The sequence below is a fragment of the Eubalaena glacialis genome, chromosome 3 (assembly GCF_028564815.1).
Source record: "Eubalaena glacialis isolate mEubGla1 chromosome 3, mEubGla1.1.hap2.+ XY, whole genome shotgun sequence".
Lineage (NCBI taxonomy): Eukaryota > Metazoa > Chordata > Mammalia > Artiodactyla > Balaenidae > Eubalaena > Eubalaena glacialis.
In genome coordinates this window covers 139455411-139477029 of record NC_083718.1, presented here as the reverse complement: position 1 = coordinate 139477029, position 21619 = coordinate 139455411, and the positions used below count along the sequence as shown (strand labels likewise).

The 21619-nt window shown below is 39.6% G+C and overlaps 1 protein-coding gene across 2 annotated transcripts in view; it reads left to right on the top strand.

Annotated features, from left to right (window-relative positions):
* CACHD1 (cache domain containing 1) overlaps positions 1-8405 on the top strand; it is a 211610-nt gene extending 203205 nt beyond the window's left edge. For both annotated transcript variants that reach the window (XM_061184082.1, XM_061184081.1), the window contains one exon: positions 6132-8405. In XM_061184082.1, coding sequence (XP_061040065.1) covers positions 6132-6370 — 239 coding nt within the window. In that variant the 3' untranslated portion in view covers positions 6371-8405. The remainder of the gene's footprint in view (positions 1-6131) is intronic.
* The last annotated feature ends 13214 nt before the right edge of the window (positions 8406-21619 follow it).

The following is a 21619-nucleotide window of genomic DNA, read 5'->3' as shown; positions in this document are numbered from 1 at the left end:
ATGATGCCCATTCTAACTGGTATGAGGTGATAACTCATTGTGGTTTTGATTTGCATTTCTCTAATAATTAGTGATGTTGAGCAGCTTTTCATGTGCTTCTTGGCCATCTGTATGTCTTCTTTGGAGAAATGTCTATTTAGATCTTCTGCCCATTTTTGGATTGGGTTGTTTGTTTCTTTAATATTGAGCTGCATGAGCTGTTTGGAGATTAATCCTTTGTCCGTTGATTCGTTTGCAAATATTTTTTCCCATTCTGAGGGTTGTCTTTTCGTCTTGTTTATGGTTTCCTTTGCTGTGCAAAAGCTTTGAAGTTTCATTAGGTCCCATTTGTTTATTTGTGTTTTTATTTCCATTTCTCTAGGAGGTGGATCAAAAAAGATCTTGCTGTGATTTATGTCAAAGAGTGTTCTTCTATGTTTTCCTCTAAGAGTTTTATAGTGTCTGGTCTTACATTTAGGTCTCAAATCCATTTTGAGTTTATTTTTGTGTATGGTGTAAGGGAGTGTTCTAATTTCATTCTTTTACATGTAGCTGTCCAGTTTTCCCAGCACCACTTACTGAAGAGACTGTCTTTTCTCCATTGTATATCTTTGCCTCCTTTGTCATAGATTAGTTGACCATAGGTGCATGGGTTTATCTCTGAGCTTTCTATCTTGTTCCATTGATCTATGTTTCTGTTTTTGTGCCAGTACCATATTGTCTTGATTACTGTAGCTTTGTAGTATAGTCTGAAGTCAGGGAGTCTGATTCCTCCAGCTCCGTTTTTTTCCCTCAAGACTGCTTTGGCTATTAGGGGTCTTTTGTGTCTCCATACAGATTTTAAGATTATTTGTTCTAGTTCCGTAAAAGTGCCATTGGTAATTTGATAGGGATTGCATTGAATCTGTAGATTGCTTTGGGTAGTATAGTCATTTTCACCATATTGATTCTTCCAATCCAAGTACATGGTATATCTCTCCATCTGTTGGTATCATCTTTAATTTCTTTCATCAGTGTCTTATAGTTTTCTGCATATAGGTCTTTTGTCTCCCTAGGTAGGTTTATTCCTAGGTATTTTATTCTTTTTGTTGCAATGGTAAATGGGAGTGTTCCTTAATTTCTCTTTCAGATTTTTCGTCGTTAGTGTATAGGAATGCAAGAGATTTCTGTGCATTGATTTTGTATCCTGCAACTTTACCAAATTCATTGATTAGCTCTAGTAGTTTTCTGGTGGCATTTTTAGGATTCTCTATGTATAGTATCATGTCATCTGCAAACAGTGACAGTTTTACTGCTTCTTTTCCAATTTGTATTCCTTTTATTTCTTTTTCTTCTCTGATTGCCTTGGCTAGGACTTCCAAAACTATGTTGAATAATAGTGGTGAGAGTGGACATCCTTGTCTTGTTCCTGATCTTAGAGGAAATGCTTTCAGTTTTTCACCATTGAGAATGATGTTTGCTGTGGGTTTGTCGTATATGGCCTTTATTATGTTGAGGTAGGTTCCCTCTATGCCCACTTTCTGGAGAGTTTTTATCATAAATGGGTGTTGAATTTTGTCAAAAGCTTTTCCTGCATCTGTTGAGATGACCATATGGTTTTTATTCTTCAGTTTGTTAATATGGTGTATCACATTGATTGATTTCCGTGTATTGAAGAATCCTTGCATCCCTGGGATAAATCCCACTTGATCATGGTGTATGATCCTTTTAATGTGTTGTTGGATTCTGTTTGCTAGTATTTTGTTGAGGATTTTTGCATCTCTATTCATCAGTGATATTGGTCTGTAATTTTCTTTTTTTGTAGTATCTTTGTCTGGTTTTGGTATCAGGGTGATGGTGGCCTCATAGAATGAGTTTGGGAGTGTTCCTTCCTCTGCAATTTTTTGGAAGAGTTTGAGAAGGATGGGTGTTAGCTCTTCTCTAAATGTTTGGTAGAATTCACCTGTGAGGCCATCTGGTCCTGGACTTTTGTTTGTTGGAAGATTTTTAATCACAGTTTCAATTTCATTACTTGTGATTGGTCTGTTCATGTTTTCTATTTCTTCCTGGTTCAGTCTTGGAAGATTATACCTTTCTAAGAATTTGTCCATTTCTTCCAGGTTGTTCATTTTATTGGCATAGAGTTGCTTGTAGTAGTCTCTTAGGATTCTTTGTATTTCTGCGGTGTCTGTTGTAACTTCTCCTTTTTCATTTCTAATTTTATTGATTTGAGTCCTCTCCCTCTTTTTCTTGATGAGTCTGGCTAATGGCTTATCAATTTTGTTTATCTTCTCAAAGAACCAGCTTTTAATTTTATTGATCTTTGCTATTGTTTTCTTTGTTTCTATTTCATTTATTTCTGCTCTGATCTTTATGATTTCTTTCCTTCTGCTAACTTTGGGTTTTGTTTGTTCTTCTTTCTCTAGTTCCTTTAGGTGTAAGGTTAGATTGTTTACATGAGATTTTTCTTGTTTCTTGAGGTAGGCTTGTATAGCTATAAACTTCCCTGTTAGAACTGCTTTTGCTGCATCCCATAGGTTTTGTATCGTCGTGTTTTCATTGTCGTTTGTCTCTAGGTATTTTTTGATTTCCTCTTTGATTTCTTCAGTGATCTCTTGGTTATTTAGTAACGTATTGTTTAGCCTCATGTGTTTGTGTTTTTTACATTTTTTTCCCTGTAATTCATTTCTAATCTCATAGCGTTGTGGTCAGAAAAGATGCTTGATATGATTTCAATTTTCTTAAATTTACTGAGGCTTGATTTGTGACCCAAGATGTGATCTATCCTGGAGAATGTTCTGTGTGCACTTGAGAAGAAAGTGTAATCTGCTGTTTTTGAATGGAATGTCCTATAAATATCAATTAAATCTATCTGGTCTATTGTGTCCTTTAAAGCTTCTGTTTCCTTATTTATTTTCATTTTGGATGATCTGTCCATTGGTGTAAGTGAGGTGTTAAAGTCCCCCACTATTATTGTGTTACTGTTGATTTCCTCTTTTATAGCTGTTAGCAGTTGCCTTATGTATGGAGGTGCTCCTATGTTGGGTGCATATATATTTATAATTGTTATATCTTCTTCGTGGATTGATCCCTTGATCATTATGTAGTGTCCTTCCTTGTCTCTTGTAATATTCTTTTTTTTAAAGTTTATTTTATCTGATATGAGTATAGCTACTCCAGCTTTCTTTTGTTTTCCATTTGCATGGAATATCTTTTTCCATCCCTTCACTTTCAGTCTTTATGTGTCCCTAGGTCTGAAGTGGGTCTCTTGTAGACAGCATATATATGGGTCTTGTTTTTGTATCCATTCAGCAAGCCTGTGTCTTTTGGTTGGAGCATTTAATCCATTCACATTTAAGGTAATTATCGATATGTATGTTCCTATGACCATTTTCTTAATTGTTTTGGGTTTGTTTTTGTAGGTCCTTTTCTTCTCTTGTGTTTTCCACTTAGAGAAGTTCCTTTAGCATTTGTTGTAGAGCTGGTTTGGTGGTGCTGAATTCTCTTAGCTTTTGCTTGTCTGTAGAGCTTTTGATTTCCGCATCGAATCTGAATGGGATCCTTGCTGGGTAGAGTAATCTTGGTTGTAGGTTCTTCCCTTTCATCACTTTAAGTATATCATGCCACTCCCTTCTGGTTTGTAGAGTTTCTGCTGAGAAATCAGCTGTTAACCTTATGGGAGTTCCCTTGTATGTTATTTGTCATTTTTCCCTTGCTGCTTTCAATAATTTTTCTTTGTCTTTAATTTTTGCCACTTTGATTACTATGTGTCTCGGCGTGTTTCTCCTTGGGTTTATCCTGTATGGGACTCGCTGCGCTTCCTGGACTTGGGTGGCTATTTCTTTTCCCATGTTAGGGAAGTTTTCGACTATAATCTCTTCAAATATTTTCTCGGGTCCTTTCTCTCTCTCTTCTCCTTCAGGAATCCCTATCATGCGAATGTTGTTGCATTGAATGTTGTCCCAGAGGTCTCTTAGGCTGTCTTCATTTCTTTTCATTCTTTTTTCTTTATTCTGTTCCGCAGCAGTGAATTCCACCATTCTGTCTTCCAGGTCACTTATCCATTCTGCCTCAGTTATTCTACTATTGATTCCTTCTAGTGTAGTTTTCATTTCAGTTATTGTATTGTTCATCTCTGTTTGTTTGTTCCTTAATTCTTCTAGGTCTTTGTTAAAATTTTCTTGCATCTTCTCAATCTTTGCCTCCATTCTTTTTCCAAGGTCCTGGATCATCTTCACTATCATTATTCTGAATTCTTTTTCTGGAAGGTTGCCTATCTCCACTTCATTTAGTTGTTTTTCTGCGGTTTTATCTTGTTCCTTCAACTGGTACATAGCCCTCTGCCTTTTTATCTTGTCTGTCTTTCTGTGAATGTGGTTTTTGTTTCACAGTCTGCAGGGTTGTAGTTCTTCTTGCTTCTGCTGTCTGCCCTCTGGTGGATGAGGCTATCTAAGAGGCTTGTGTAAGTTTCCTGATGGGAGGGACTCCAGAACTCTCTTTTTAAAATACAGAAATGATCGTGCTATTTTTCTGGTCTGCTCAAAACCTTGTAAGTTAAAGCCTCTCCTCCATCTACCTGCTAGCACTCATCCTAGCCACGTGGTGTAGGAATAGCCTTGTGTTTCTACACCTCTTGGCCATACTCGTCTGTTCCTTTACTCCTAGCCAATTCACCAAACTCCTACTCATCCATTTAAGCCCAACTAAAGTATGAGTTCTCCTGTGATGCTTTCCCAGTCCTCCAGCCAGAATTAGTTAAGCCCTCTGCTGGATTTCAATTAAACGTCCATTATAGCACTTACCATTATCTGCACTAGAATGAGCCTAATTTTGTAAATATGTGTCTCTTACTCAGTGGTGAAATCCTTAAGGAAAAGGGACATCTCTTATTCGTGTTTCATAGTCTCTCCTTTCAGCCTCCTGATGGTCTTCAATAAATGAATAATTGAACTGAGCTATGCTTGTACTTGTTTTATTTCTCAAGCACTAGCGTATCAGCTCCTTGTGCAGGGATCAGGTTTTCGTCTCCAGGTCTCCTGCAGTGCCCAACACAGTGTCTTATACATAGTAGGTGCCTGATAAATATTTGTTGAGTGGGACTGAAAGAATTATGTTGTTTGAACATTTCATTGAGGACTGAGAATTGCCTTTCTCATTTTTGCACGAAGCATAACATTTTCAACCACAAACTATTCCTGCTTGGTTAGTATGCAAGCACGTCAGTTTTGCAGCCACGGATGTGACTAGCGCTACCCACGGGTGAGTGCTGATTGATGCTAACTGTAGATGCAGCGGAAATATTAATGAGCTGTCACTTCTCAAAATTCTTAAAGGGGATTTTTTTTTTTGCAATATTTAAAAACATGCCAGGGTTCTTGGAATGAAATCCTTTGATCAGCAAGGGCATTTTCTTTTGAAACATGTATTACTTAGAATACCAAAAGAAATTAATCTTTAAATACAGTGAACCAGCTTACACAGAGAATAGCTGATTCTTTTACTAATTGCTATGAATGTATGCAGAGTTAGTGTTTTGTTAGGGACTGGAACTCAGGCAAGTTCATTAACCTCTCTGATCATCATTTCCCTCACCTGTAAAATGGACGTTAAAATACGTGCCTTGTTGGTGTGTAGGAATTACATGACACCAGGGCTGCCATGGTGGCAGCTGTTTTTGTTTTTACTGTGGCCTCACATTCAGGCATTTTGAAGCTCAGCTTCCCCCACCAGCCCCCAACTGATCTGAGTCCTGTTAGGATCTTTGTCTTGAAGCTGTTTGTTTTTTCCCCTCAAAAATAAAAAATAGCCTTAATCTTATCTCAGGGAAAAGTGTAGGAGGATATTTCCCCAAATGTCAGTTGTGGGGTCTATGGATCAGAAAGGATTGGGGTGATTTTTGATTTGGTTTTGTTGGTTTGGGCATTTGGGGAAAGGGTTCTTGTTCATATTGTCTAAAATGATTATGTATTTATTGTGTAATTGCTTTAAGGCAAGAGCTAACGAAAGATCTCTTTAGAAATAAGTCACTTCGAGGTCTGCTGACAGTCTGCAAACATTGACACTTATGTAACACAAAGGTAGGAGCGCCTCCCAGTGCCCCAGAAATCTGCAGTGACGTCTCCTCCCTGCATCTGGAAGCTCTCAGCTGCCTGTTTGTTGTGTTCATCTTCTAGGTTACAGTACCATGAGCCCACAGGAAGACAGCGAAAACCCTCCGTGCACCAACGACCCCTTGTCGGCTGGGGTGGACGTGGGAAACCACGATGAAGACTTGGAGTTGGACACCCCACCTCAGACTGCTGCCCTCCTAAGTCACAAGTTCCACCACTACCGCCTACACCACCCCACGCTGCATCACAGCCACCACCTGCAGGCGGCCGTGACCGTACACACTGTCGACGCGGAATGCTAACCTCCTCACCTCCATCAGAAGATGAGATCTGTGAGATATGGAATGTTCTGGAGGGAGAAAGAGCCAGCATCAAATCCACTTGTGTCTGTGCTTTGTCCAGAGTCGTTTAACTCGTTTTCCTGCCTGTTAACATATTTCAAAACAAGAGAAACAACGACAAAATCACATTTGTGAAGATGCGAGGCTGGTTGTGAAATGGAGGGGAAATAAGTCTGATTAATGACCCTGCCATAATACCAACGGAATGAACAGAAGCAAACCTCTAAACAGAGATGGAACCTACAAATGAAACATTGGGAGCCTTGGTTAAGCTGAGCCAGGGGAATGTTCGGAGGAGCCCGAAACATTCGGCTCTCCTTAACTGGAAGAGAGAAAAATATGCTCCAGCGGAGACTGGGAACGTGGCACATGCAGAGAGAAATGTGTGCTTTGAAGATTTCACCTGGTTTCTTAGCGGTACCTAGACACCACAGTTGCTGTATGGAACTCATGTTAAGCTCTAAATGATGCATCTCAAAATTTCTAAGTAAAGGATTATTTTTCTACTATTTATTGAACTTTCAAACATTCTCAGACTTTGGGGGAAAGAAAAGGAAACACATGAGAAATTTTCACCAATTATCCCTAGCTGTTTTGTGTGTAATGAAGTGGTTCTTTGATTAAGGAGTTCTAGATCTTATTTAACTGATACCATCCCACTGCCTCACTCCACAAAAATGGGGAAATGAAGAAATCTTTCTCTCTGACTTGTTTACATACATTTTCTTTAGAACATCATTTCATGGAAATAGATCTTGATTTGTAATGCAGTATTCTTTTCTGTGTTTGACAGAGGTGGTGACAGAGGTGGGGAGGGGCAGAGGAATCCAGGAAGCTTTTAAAGAAATGTTATGTTTCTTTTTAACTAATTTCCATTTCCCATACAGTGCTTTCCTTAGGTTTCTACGAAACCTAATATTACACCCCCAGCCTTTCAGCTAAAGGAGGGTTGGATTTATTCTCCTTGTTTTAGAGACTATAAATTTTTTAATGTCCCATTTTGATTCTGAGAATATTGAACGCATAAAGGAAGAAGTTTTTCAAATTCAAAATTTTGATTCTTAAATAAAGATTTCTTTTGAAATCATAGTTAAAAACTGCTGCCAGTCATCCAAGAAGATACCCACCAAACTGCTTTGTGATGTATACAAAGGTTAATCAAATCTGGCTAATATAACATGGGACATTGTAATTTTAAAGTAGTGTTCTAATTACAGTGATGTATTTTAGATTCACATTTTGTGATCCAAATATGTTATAAAGACATTCTTGCACCGTGTGTGTGGTAAATCTCCGTTTATATGTAGTTGGAAAAAATTCACTGAATAATGTTTTAATGATAGGGTATTACGATATAATGTAAAAAAAAAATAAAAGTGGTTCTTCAGCAGTACAGAAAGTAAACTATATGTGTGCTATCAGGAAACCTCTTCATACTGTGTATAAAATTGCAGTCTAGTGAAATAAACTGTATGAACGGACAGTCTTAGTGGCTATAGTGATTTGTTAATGGACCACTTCTTATGCCTCAAGGCAAATTACATTCACTTTGTAACCTAGCAGATCAGTTGCCAAACTGAAAGTAGGCCTCCTTTCAGTGCCACAGTCAACTTCAGGGGCTTCCTGACCATCTTGACTAAGCAAAGAAATTTAAGACTCTAATGGGATAAAATTAAAAGCAAATAAAATGTGTGGATCGTAGCTCCCCCTTTCTGAGCATCTAAATTCGTGTCATTAATAATAAATAAATGGCTGTTCTCTAACTGCTGGAGGGAATGAATGACTTTCCTGTCTTCCCAGAATATTAAACCTCTCCATGGAACACTGGGGTCATATCTCAAGTTGAGAGGCCTTGTGACACTAGCCTCTTGATGGAGGGGAACCTGGTTGTTTTCAAGAAAAGAGTCACAAAACTTAGAGCTTAAAAAATAAAATACGGACAGCCTACTCAAAGACAATGAGAGAAATGTATTTTGAGTCTTTTGTGATAAGAATCTCTCCCCATCCTGAACTTTCAGGGAAAGTGACTGAATACTTATACGTGAATAAGAACATAACCAAGTTTTGCAGTTCCTGGAGAATATGACATACAGGTTTGTGCAGTTTGGGTTGAAGTTTTGATCTGCTAAGTTACCTTTAGTCTTCTTCCCCAAGCATTGAATATAATGTTGTTTAAACATTTCTTGTTTGTGTTCTTGTTGTTATTTAAAAGGAAAAATATGGTTTTGGAAACTTTTCATCATGGCAATCAATATTGGCTCCTTTTGCCCCGCAGATTACATTGCTTGTTTGTTTTTGTTTGTTTGTTTTCTTCTGTTTTTTTAAGTAATTTTTATTGCTGTATAGTTGATTTACAATTTTGTGTGAGTTTCTGCTGTACAGCAGAGTGAATCAGTTATAATATACATATATACACTTTTTTTTTTTAAAGATTACTGGCAACCTTTTGTTTTTTTGTTTTTTTGTTTTTATTTATTTATGGCTGTGTTGGGTCTTGGTTTCTGTGCGAGGGCTTTCTCTAGTTGTGGCAAGTGGGGACCACTCTTCATCGCAGTGCGTGGGCCTCTCACTATCGCGGCCTCTCTTGCTGCGGAGCACAGGCTCCAGACGCGCAGGCTCAATAATTGTGGCTCACGGGCCCAGCTGCTCCGCGGCATGTGGGATCTTCCCAGACCAGGGCTCGAACCCGTGTCCCCTGCATTGGCAGGCAGATTCCCAATCACTGTGCCACCAGGGAAGCCCCCTATACACTCTTTTTTAGATTCTATTCCCATATAGGTCATTACAGAGTATTGAGTAGAGTTCCCCGTGCTATACAGTAGTTTCTTATTAGTTATCTATTTTACATATAGTAGTGTGTATATGTCAATCCCAATCTCCCAATTTATCCCTCCTCCCCCTTTCCCCCTTGGTAGCCATAAGTTTGTTTTCTACATCTGTGACTCTATTTCTGTTTTGTAAATAGGTTCATTTGTACCATTTTTTTTAGATTCCACATATAGGCGATATCATATGATATTTGTCTTTGTCTGACTTCACTCAGTATGACAATCTCTAGGTCCATCCATGTCGCTGCAAATGGCATTATTTCTTTGTTTTTTATGGCTGAGTAATATTCCATTGTGTATATGTACCTCATCTTCTTTATTCATTCTTCCGTCGATGGACATTTAGGTCGCTTCCATGTCTTGGCTATTGTAAATAGTGCTGCAATGAACATTGGGGTGCCTGTATCCTTTCAAACCAAGTTTTTCTCCAGATATATGCCCAGGAGTGGGATTGCTGGATCATATGGTAGCTCTACTTTTAGTATTTTAAGGAATCTCCATACTGTTCTCCATAGTGACTATACCAATTTACATTCCCACCAGCAGTGCAAGAGGATTCCCTTTTCTCCACACCCTCTCCAGCATTTATTGTAGGTTTTTTGATGATGGCCATTCTGACCAGTGTGAGGTGATACCTCATTGTAGTTTTTTGGTTTTTTTTTTTAGGTAAATTAAAGCTATTTTATCTTTATTTTTAGCATTGTTTTAATCTTTATTTTTTTTAACATCTTAATTGCTTTACAATGGTATGTTAGTTTCTGCTTTATACAAAGTGAATCAGACAGCTTGCGTCTCCCTCCCACCCTCCCTATCCTACCCCTCGAGGTGGTCACAAAGCACCACGCTGATCTCCCTGTGCTATGCAGCTGCTTCCCACTAGCTATTTTACATTTGGTAGTGTATATATGTCCATGCCACTGTCTCACTTCGTCCCAGCTTACCCTTCCCCCTCCCCGTGTCCTCAAGTCCATTCTCTACGTCTGCGTCTTTATTCCTGTCCTGCCCCTAGGTTCTTCAGAACCTTTTTTTTTTTTTTAGATTCCATATATATGTGTTAGCATATGGTACTTGTTTTTCTCTTTCTGACTTACTTCACTCTGTATGACAGACTCTAGGTCCATCCACCTCACTACAAATAACTCAGTTTTGTTTCTTTTTATGGCTGAGTAATATTCCATTGTATATATGTGCCACATCTTCTTTATCCATTTGTCTGTCGATGGACACTTAGGTTGCTTCCGGGTCCTGGCTATTGTAAATAGTGCTGCAATGAACATTATGGTACATGACTCTTTTTGAATTATGATTTTCTCTAGGTATATGCCCAGTAGAGGGATTGCTGGGTGGTATGGTAGTTCTATTTTTAGTTTTTTAAGGAACCTCCATACTGTTCTCCATAGCGGTTGTATCAATTTACATTCCCACCAACAGGGCAAGAGGGTTCCCTTTTCTCCACACCCTCTCCAGCATTTATTGTTTGTAGATTTTTTGATGATGGCCATTCTGACCGGTGTGAGGTGATACCTCATTGTAGTTTGATTTGTATTTCTCTAATAATTAGTGATGTTGAGCATGTTTTCATGTGCCTCTTGGCCATCTGTATGTCTTTTTTTTTTTTTTAAGATTTTTATTTATTTATTTTAGCCACTCCATGCAGCAGGCGGGATCTTAGTTCCCCAAACAGGGATCAAAGCTGTGCCGCCTGCAGTGGAAGCACGGAATCTTAACCACTGGACCACCAGGGAAGTCCCTATCTGTATGTCTTCTTTGGAGAAATGTCTATTTAGATCTTTCGCCCATTTTTTGATTGGGTTGTTTGTTTTTTTGATATTGAGCTGCATGAGCCATTTGTATATTTTGAAGACCAATTGCTTGTTGGTCGCTTCGTTTGCAAATATTCTCTCCCATTCTATGTGTTGTTACATTGCTTGTTAAACAAGTCTCTTCTGACATCCTGGAGGGGGGTCCCATCAATGCCTTTCACTCACTAAGGCCTCTTACCACCTGTAGCCAACCTTGCTTATCAATGCGGACAAGTACCAAGAGCTAAGGGTGTTCCAGGTCACTTTATACAGCTAGACAAGGAAATTTCCTATTTGTGGCCCCAACAAAACAGGGTTCAGACTCACACTAGTTCTTGTGGCAGACATTCATCTGATTTTTGGATACATTTATTTTAGAAATTTTGGAAAATGTGTGGTAGTTTTTCTTCCTCTACTTCTTGATTGAATTTGAATGTTCAACTAAACTTCATTAATATTTTTATTTGAAAGACTTTGTCCAGTTTACTCAGACAGGCTTATTTTGCCTGTTAGAGTGACTGGTATGTGGAAAGAAGTCCTGGAAGGTCACTTAAGCTCATTTCTCTGTGGCAATGGCCTGCTGTAGTGATTACATTTTTTAGAATGTATATCTGCTAGAATAATCAAACACAGCATCCTAGAGGCATCTGTGTCCTCTGTGAACAGAGGAGTGGTAATTTTCCTGGCTGAAATCCAAGGCCATATTCAGAATTTTTTTGAATTTTTCAGTAAAGAAGTTGAAAGATACATTTCTGTGACTGTTACTTATAACTGTATAAGAAGCTTTGTTTAATAGCCAAGGTGGGTGTATATCAAAATATGTAGATATATAGACATCTGAGATTTTCCTGGTTTTCCTCCAACCTCCCTCTTCAGTACTAAACTGCTCATTAAGCCTCTTCATCCCTTAATTCAGTGTTTCTTAACTTTTTAAAAATTCATTATTGTCCCCCTCCTAAAAAGAAAATTCTGATTTAATTAAAATTCACCCTAACAAGAGAAATTAAACACTAGAGGGTAAGATTTGTCATGGCTTTGGAGAGCTACAAACTATTGTAATATCTGATTTCTTTTCCTCCCCCGAGAATCAGCTTTCACCACTTCGTGGGCAGTATCTACCCCATTTGAGAATGTGTGCCTTAAAGTTCTGTCCTCAGCCCCCTTTTCAGTACTTCTTGGGAAGGTAGAGCATTGAAGTGAAAGCAAGGGGGCCTGGGACTCTGATCCCAAGCTCAGAACTGTCTTGGACTTCCTCATCTCCCTCTCATTTCACATCTGGTCAATCGCCAAGTCCAAAGTCTTTGAGCAAACAATATCACTCACCTTCATCCATCCCTTTCCTTTTTTGTGACTGATTTGTAAGCCATCTATATATCTCCACTGAATCGGTAGCCTCTAACTGGCTCCTAGACTCTCTTCTCCAATTTTTCATTCATTCAACAAGTATTCCCTGGGCTCCTACCACACATCTGGCACTGCCCTAGGAGCAAGTATACAGGAAGGAATTAAACAGAGCGATCCCTTCTCACACTGCATGTGGAGATGTCAGTGGACAATGGAGCTGGCGCCGGTGTTTATCCCACTCTTCCTCCATTATGAAGCAGTGAATGTGACTCCAAGAACTGACCTAAATCATAGCATTGGGTTTCCTGTTAATCCCACTGCAATCATAATAAACTCATCCTACGTATTTAGTCATAAGCTTAGACTTAAGGCAACCAACATAAGGCATTCCTCCAGCACAAGGGAAGATGTGATCTAATCTGAATCCCACCCTCCCTCTGGATCCTTCTTTGTGTAAGACCATTTGAGTTGACTTTAATACCTGCACCTGAAAGCATCCAATATCGGCATTAAACAAGCAAATACAAAAATATAAGTATAATTTCAAATATGGCTATTTGCTGTAAAGGCAAAGGAAGGGTGGTGGACAAAGTAACCCATGGGGGAGAGTGTGGGCAGGGAGAAAACCTACTTTAGATTAGATGCTCAAGGAGAGCCTTTAAGAGAGTGATGATGAAGCTGCTACTGAAGAATGGGAAAGAGCCAGACAGCAGGGCAGGGGGACAGCGGTAGGCTGACATTTCCAGCTGAGGGAATAGAACATGCAGAGGGCTTAAGATAAGAAAAAGGATCGCATCTAGAGCATTGGCTAGCAAAGGGAAAGTGGAATGTGATGAGAATGAAGAGGTAGGAAAACAGGGTCCTGCAGGCCATGGAAGAAAAATAGTGAGATAAGTGGGAAGCCAGTAGGATCTTTTAAGGAGAGGGTGAGGCTATCTAGTCTATATTTAAGAAAGACCATTTTGAGTTGAAAATTATTGTGGAGTAGGTAGCAAAAATGAAAATATGGACAGGAAATCATTGCAGAAGTGTAGATGAGAAATGCAGGATGATAGCAGTAAAGATGGAGGAAAACAAAGTGGTGGAAAATATGTTTTGGAAGCAGAAATGGGGGGGTGGGGTGGTGGGCTTGCTTGGTTATGGAGAGTAATGAGACAGGGGTTCCTGACTTGGACAATTACACCAATGGTGGCATCACTTTCTGTACTAGAGAGCAGGAACAGTTTCAAAAGGAGTAAGGAATGTTCTATATGCTGGGTGTGAGATAGCTAGAGATGTCAAGTTCATCCTGCATACTCCCACCCAATAGTTACTGATGACTGACTCACATGGAGCATTTGCTCTGTGACAGGCACTGCGGTAAGGTGTTCTCATGTGCTAACTCATTTCATATGATTTAGCTCTGATCAGTCAGCACCATATAAGAGCTTTCAGCCTTACCTCTCTACCTAATCCTCTTAGTGGCATGCTCCACAGTTTATATCCTGCTTAAGTTCAGAACTTCATCCTGCTTACCCCTTGTGTACCTCTGCTGTGTTCCAGCCAACTGGTCTCCTGGCCAAACACCTGACTTTCTTGATGTAATGTATGTCTTTGTTTATGCTTTGTGTGTGTGTATGTGGTTTGTAGTTTATTGTTTTCTGCTTCACTGAGGTATAATTGATATATAAAATTGTAAGATATTCAAAGGGAACATCGTGGTGATTTGATACATGTATTCATTGTGAAAGGATTTCCCCTTAGCTAACATCCATCATCTCACGTATTTGTCTTTTGGGGGAGGTGGGGGGTGAAGGTGAGAACATCTAAATTCTACTCTCTTAGTAAATTTCAGTTGTTGTGGTCAAGTATAGTCACCATATTATCCATTAGATCCTCAGACATTATTCACCTTACAGCTGAAAGTCTGTATCCTTTTACCCACCTCCAGCCCATGGCAACCATTTTTCTACTCTCTATTTCTATGAGTTGGACTTTTTAAAAACTATTTCACATGTAAGTGATACCATGCTGCATCTGTCTTTCTCTGTCTGACTTATTTCATTTAGCATCAATATATCGCCCTATAAAAGGCTACCTATATATTATAATAATAATTTTTGACATCAGTACATATCTAAAAGCAAAAATAATTCCTGTTGGCTAATTTATATGTACAGTTACTTATCTAATATGCAATATGGTTTTAAATAGCATTTCTTTAAGAAAGAGCTTACATATGGAAGATTTTTAAATCTTTCTCATAAGACTTCTTGTATTTCTTTCACACTCTTCCCATTCTATTTCTGGGTGCTACTTGATTAAAGTGATTTATGTAACACTATACCCACCAGGATTACTGCCTTAGCTCTTCCTTTGGCCCTAGCGCTTTTGGGAAAAAAAAAAATTACGTAACAGAAGCTTGGCTCCCGGACAAAGGTATGTTCTTGACTTTCAGGGCTCCTTGGCAATCCTTTATCCAGTCCCAGTTTACTCTGCAGTGCGCTCTCCTGAAAACCCACTCCAAAATGTTTCCACTGTCTCCAGCCCTGTGCCCGGGCCTACCACAGCCCTCTGCAGCTGCCATATGTTCTACCCTCAGGTTTCAATAGAAGCCCTACAACTCTTACATCTTTATATCAAAATGGCTTTCAGACCTCATTCTCTTTATTGGTTCTCAGAGGAAGAAATGTTCCTGCTCCTTCCCAGAGCCAACCCTTATGCTCTTCAACCAGTTGCATCAGACATGTACATCCTCAGTTCCCCTTCCCCAGTCAGTGGTCGCGTAGCCTACAAATACAAACCGTCCTTAACCTTGCTTTCCCCTCAGGTTACTCTTAGGTGGTCCTCTGTCTGTCTGGACCAATATTTCAAAATTGTAGTATTTACTCAAGACCTCACCCAGGCCTCCATGCTCTCTCCTTGCTGCCTCCCCTCCCCCAGTGAGCTCATCCTTTGCTGTGACTTCAGCTAGAAGGTGTAGACACACCCTCCTCCCAGGTCTGGGCCCCCAGCCTCGGTGTTCCCTCTCTTCCTGAAATCCTGACCCCCTGTCCATTTGCCTGTGATTCGCCACGTGGATGTTTCCCAAGCCATTCCAGCACCCTACTCCAAGTTGCTATCCTTTCTCACCTGGACCCCTGCAGCAGCTTCCCTGCCATTCTCTCATCTCCATTCTTGCCCCCTCCACTTCATTCTCTACGTGGAGGTCTGAGTAATCTTACTTTTATTGAGTTAAATTTCATGTACCATAAAAGTAACCATTTTGAAGTATACAATTCAGTGGCATTTAGTACGTTCAAAATGTCATACAATCATCACCTCCATCTAGTCCCAAAACATTTTTGCACCCCCCAGAGGGAAACTCTGCACCCATCAAGCAGTCACTCTCATTTCCCCCTTTTCCCTATCCCCTAGAAACCACCAGTCTTTCAGTCTCTGAATTTACCTAGTCTGAACTTTTCATCTAAATACAAGGTGACCTTTTGGGCTTTTTTCACTTAATATCATGTTTGTGAGGTTCACCCATATAGCGTGTATAGTAGCGTGTATCAGTACTCGATTCCTTTTTGCAGCTGAATAACATCGATTCCATTGTATGGATATACCATATCTTGTTTATCCATTCACATATGATGGACCTTCGGGTTGTTTCCATCTTTTGACAATTGTGGATAGTACTGCTTTGAGCATTTGTGTACAAGTATTTGTTTGAATACCGGTTTTCACTTCCTTTGGGTAGATGTGTAGGAGTTGAATCGCTTAGTCATATGGTAATTTTATGTTTGACATTCTGAGAAACTGCCAGACTGTTTTCTAGAGTGGCATCATTTTACATCCCCACCAGCAATGTGCGAGAGTTCCAATCTCTCTACTTCCTTGCCAACATTTCTTTTCCTTTTTTCTTTTTCATTATAGCCATCCTAGTGAATGCAAAGTACTAGCTCATTGTGGGAGAACAATCTTTTTTAAAATGTAAAATTAAAACCTATACTTACTTGCTTAACATGTTTTATTTTTTGCCCTTACCACCACTCCCTTTCTGCCCTTAGGATGAATTCACCCTAACACCATTTGGCCCCCTTTATTCCTGGTGTCGTCTCTTAACTTCTTGAATAAGCCTTGCTCTAGTCTACCTCAGGGCCTTTGCACGTGCTACTCACACTGCCTGAGACACTTCCTCTCCAAGCCCACCTCTCCCAGCCCCATCCCTCATCTGGATAACCACTGCCCCTCCTTCAGATCTCAGCCTCAATGCCACTTTCTCAGTGACTGCCCATGTGGCATTAGCTTACACTGTTACATTACTCTGTTGGGGGGAAAAAGGTGATTTAAACCCCAAACTGACAATGGCTGCTTCTGCCTGCTAACAGAGAGGGTAGCATAATCCTTATCAATGGGAAAAATCAATCTTTATACTGGCCCCTTCCACTTACAGAGGGGAAAAAAGAGGCTGAAACTCTGAATCCTCTGCCAGTTTTTTCTGTGCTGCAAAATGATGAGACTCTATTGTGTGAAATTGATCTGTGTAGTAAACTGGGGTAAACGGAGCTTCTGAAGGGATTGGAAAACAAGAAGGTGGGAGATGTATAGGGAGTCTTGAGGCAGAAAGAGGACACCAAACATAAAGGCTCTGGGACCCACAGAGAAAGGTGACCACTGAAAGATGCACTAGGCACCTCGTGGCCAGGAGGCTAAAGGAGTGTTGGGTTTCAATTTGTCTGTCACGCATACACACCCATCTCCCCACAGCTTCACCAGAGTTTCATAAACACAAGCCCTGAGTGAGAATGAACCAAGTTCCCAGCGGCCAGGACAGAGCAGAGAGAAGAGGACAGTTGCAGGCGCAAGAGACAAGCAAAACAACTGACTGAAGCAAAAAAACTCAGAGCCAGAGGCAACAAGAGCCCTGAGGAATTCACAGAAATCTTGGGACAGTCACTGGACTTCTTACAGGACCTGGGATAAAAGCTCCAAGCCAATTTTACTTAAGTCTCCAAGCATAGTGTGACCTCAGCTGACATCTGGGTACCGCGGCACCGTCTGCGAGATGTCTCCTTCGCTCTCATCACACTCTTGTTTATGTCTGCCTTCCCCACCAGACTGAGCGCTGCTCAGTCCTGGGTAACTTTCTTTCTTCGTGCTGCATCCTGGTGCCCATCTCAAGCAGGCACCTAAAGATATTTGTTGAGTGAATAAACTTTTTTTCTGACCAGAATTTAAGGTGGTTTAAAAAAGAAACAAAAGATACTAAAATGGGATCATTTCTTATTTTTTATTTAGACACCCCCCCGAACCGGAAATAGAGTGAAAGACACAGTTGAAAATGGAAGATGGCTAACATGATAGGAATCTAAGTTTATTTGCTAAAAGATTGGAAGAGATTGGAATTGGCTTATCAGAATGTTTCACAAGCACATCAAAATCAACCTGGCAACTATAAAAATATCAAAAAGAACTAAAACGCTGTGCTTCTGACCTTGATGAAAAGAAGACTTTCTTAACCAGGGCCTGAAAAAGCAGAGGTCATAACTCAAAGATTGGTTTAATTTAAAATTTCTATGCTACAAAAGTAACAGAAAAGAATTATAGTTGCAAAAAATAGAACAGACAAAGGCTTGGCACTGAGAAGAATAATATGTATTAAAACTAACCTATTCGTAATAATAACCTAATAAAACTAGTAAGCAAAGGAGAAGTTACCTAATGGAAAAACCAGGCCAGGAGTTCCTCTTCAGTGAAAAGAAAACATAAGTAGTAAGTAATCATATAGAGAAGTGTTCGACCCTTCTAGAATTAATGAAATACAAATTGAAATGAGGTAAGATTTTTTTCACTTATAGATTGGCAAAAATTTCAAAGTTGTATAACACTCGAATGTAAATTGGTATAGATACTTTGGTAAATATTAAAATTTAAATACACCCTACCTCAGAAATTCTACTTCTCCACATCTGTCTGACAGAAACACTAACTCGAGTGTGAGGAAACTTGACAAATATGTTTACCAAAGCCTTTGAGCATTTGTTGGAATGGAAAGAACTGGAAGCAATCTCAGTTATGACTAAATAAAATGTGGAATATCTATATCATGAAATACTATGCAGCAGTTTTTAAAATAAGGTGGATCTCTGCACAAACACAGTTATATCTACAAACATCTTGTTGGGTAAGAAAAGCAAGTTGCAGAGAGTTACGTATAATGTGGTACCTACTGTTTTGAAAATCACAAGAAACAATCTTACTTACAGTGTTTTCTACTGGGACATATACATGCATGTGACTGCACAGAGGGGGAAAGACTACAAGGACCTGCTCCAACAGATCCCAGTAATTATCTCCAGGTGGGAAGAAGGGGTGGCAGTGGCCAAAGGATATTAGACTTCTTACCTATAATGTTTCAAATTTTTGCAAGAAAAAAACCATATGTTGTTTGTATTATTAAAATAATTTAAAATTAAGTGCATAACGTCAAGACACTACTGAGCAATGGAAAAAAAATGAACCGCTGGGACACACACATCATGGGTGAATGTCACAGGCGGTAGCTAAGCAAAAGAAGACCGATGCAAAGAGTGCATTCTGAGCAAAGCCATTGAGATGAAGTTCCAGAACAGGGAGAACTAGTCTCTATGGGAAACGAAAGTCAAAGCTATGGTTTCTTCTGAGAGTGGGGGAGACTGGTGAGGGGCACTGAGGGATGGAAAGATGTGGGTCATGTGAATGAATCCGTTTGTTAAAATTGGGCCGTTGTGATCGGTGCGTTTTTGCGTGTGTAAAAGAAAATTAAATGAACAAAACTATGCATGGTTTTGTGTCTGTCATGATACCGTGTTTAAATTTTTTCATTTTGCCCCAAATGAGATCAGCCCTTCCTCAAACATGCCCATCCTGTTTCCCATCTCTGCCATCCTCTCATTGATCACTGGTCACCCAAGCTCAGCCCAGACTCCAGACAAGAAGGACCGGGCAACTGTGGGCACCCCCAGCAGCGATGGTTTGAGGAAAAGAAGGGTGTGTTCCATGTGTTGAATGGATGTGGTGGGCAGGTGTTTTATTTGTGGAGAATGTGTGTTGTGTGCTGCATGGCCAGCGCCTTGAAGGAGACCCAGGGCAGGAGCTGTGAGTCATTTCCTGTGCTAATTAATCAGCATGTGTTTCGTGTTCAGGAATCAGTTTACAGAGATGGGAAGCAGAATAGATGAATAGGAAGATACCAGTTCAGCCTTTTAATTATGGAAAAGTTGGAAAGGGCAGAGACACAAAGCAGATGGGCGTGTGCTCTGGAGAGAAAAAGATGCCACCTTAGAACAGTTCTCTGTTGACCTTCAAAGGGCCACAGCCTTTTCAGATTAGGTCCTTTCTTCATATCTTACAAGAGCAGGATGTAAATGTGGAATTTCAGCAAAGAAGGGACCTATGCTTTGGGGTGGGAAGACAGACTGGGCAAATACCCTTCTCGCAGGCTGATGACTGGAATTCCTAACAAAGGATACGAACTTTCAACCAAATTAATGATAAGATTTAAAACGTAAAATACTTGGGAGTTGTTATGAGGGTTAAACGAACCTTTGCATTAGGAAAAATTCCTGGCATTCAATGGCAGTCATAAACATTATCTAGAAGTAGTAGCAGCAGCCCAAGCAAACTGAGATTGAGATTATTTTTGCTTTGTTCAAACATTTCTTAGTTAATTTTAGTTTTAAAAACTCCAACCTATCTTAGTTGGAAGAAAAGACAGAGAGAGAAAACATTTTTACAACTTGGTCCAGATTGATAGGAGATGAGGTAGTTTAGAGATGAAGGGTGTAAGCAGTCTGGAGACCCAGTCAGTCTCTGACATGAGGGAGGCTGAGACAGACAGTGAAACAGCATCGAGGCAAGAAGGCTAAGGGAAGCATGGAGACCAGAGCACCTTTGCATCAAAGCCATCCAAGTTGTAGGCTCTTCTCCCCTCTCCTCACTGTCTCATTCATTATAGACTGGCTGGCTGACCCCTGGTATAAGAAGACTGGGTCCAAATCTATGCGGATACTTTCCTTTCTTTTTTTAAATTGAAGTATAATTGATTTACAGTGTTGTGTTAGTTTCTAGTGTACAGCTTTATATATATTCAGTTTTATATATATATTCTTTTTCATATTCTTTTCCACTATGGTTTATCACAGGATACTGAACGTAGTTCACTGTGCTATACAGTAGGACCTTGTTGTTTATCCATTCTATATATAATAGTTTGGATCTGCTAGTCTGAAACTTCCAATCCTTCCCTCCCCCACTCCTCTTCCCCTTGGCAATCACAAGTCTGACCTGTATGTCTGTGAGTCTGTTTCTGTTTCGTAAATAAGTTCATTTGGGTCATGTTTTAGATTCCACATATAAGTGATATCATATGGTATTTGTCTTTCTCTTTCTGACTTACTTTGCTTAGAATGATAATCTCTAGGTCCATCCATGTAGCTACAAATGGCACTATTTCATTCTTTTTTATGGGTAAGTAATCTTTCTTATGGCTGATACATATATATATATATGTATATATATACATATATACATATATATATGTATATCACATCTTCTTTATCCATTCACCTGTCGATGGACATTTAGGTTGTTTCCATGTCTTGACTATTGTGAATAGTGCTGCTATGCACACAGAGGTGCATGGGATACTTTTCTTTTTTAATAGACAGATTTTTATTATGATAAAATACATGTAACATAAAATTTGCCATCTTAACCATTCTTAAGTGTACAATTCAGTGGCATTAATTACATCAGCAATGTTGTACAACGATCACCACTACTTCCAAAACTTTTCATCACCCCAATGTGGGAGTACCTTTTACCTCCCCTGACTTACAAAATGATAATTCCATCATTGAATACTAGAGCTGAAGGACCTTGGAGGCTATCGTCAATCACCTCATTTATACAGATAAAGAAATTGATACTCATAAAGGTTTTATTCAAGGTCAAAAAGCTAGGTGATAGCAGAGCTGGAACTCAATCCAGAATTCTTGATTCTTAATCAAGAGCTCAGTCCCCGGGGAGTTCTTTCTGCCATACACTCTATTCTGCTTCGACTATTTTCAGTCATTCAGATTAATTAGTCATGCAGAGGTCATAATGCCAAATGCCCACCAAAGCCTACAGGCACAAGACAGACATTCAATAGATGTTTCTTGGATAACTGAATTACTATATCTGACAACCTGAAGGGGTTAATAAATCCCCCTATCTAAATGAGGACAGCC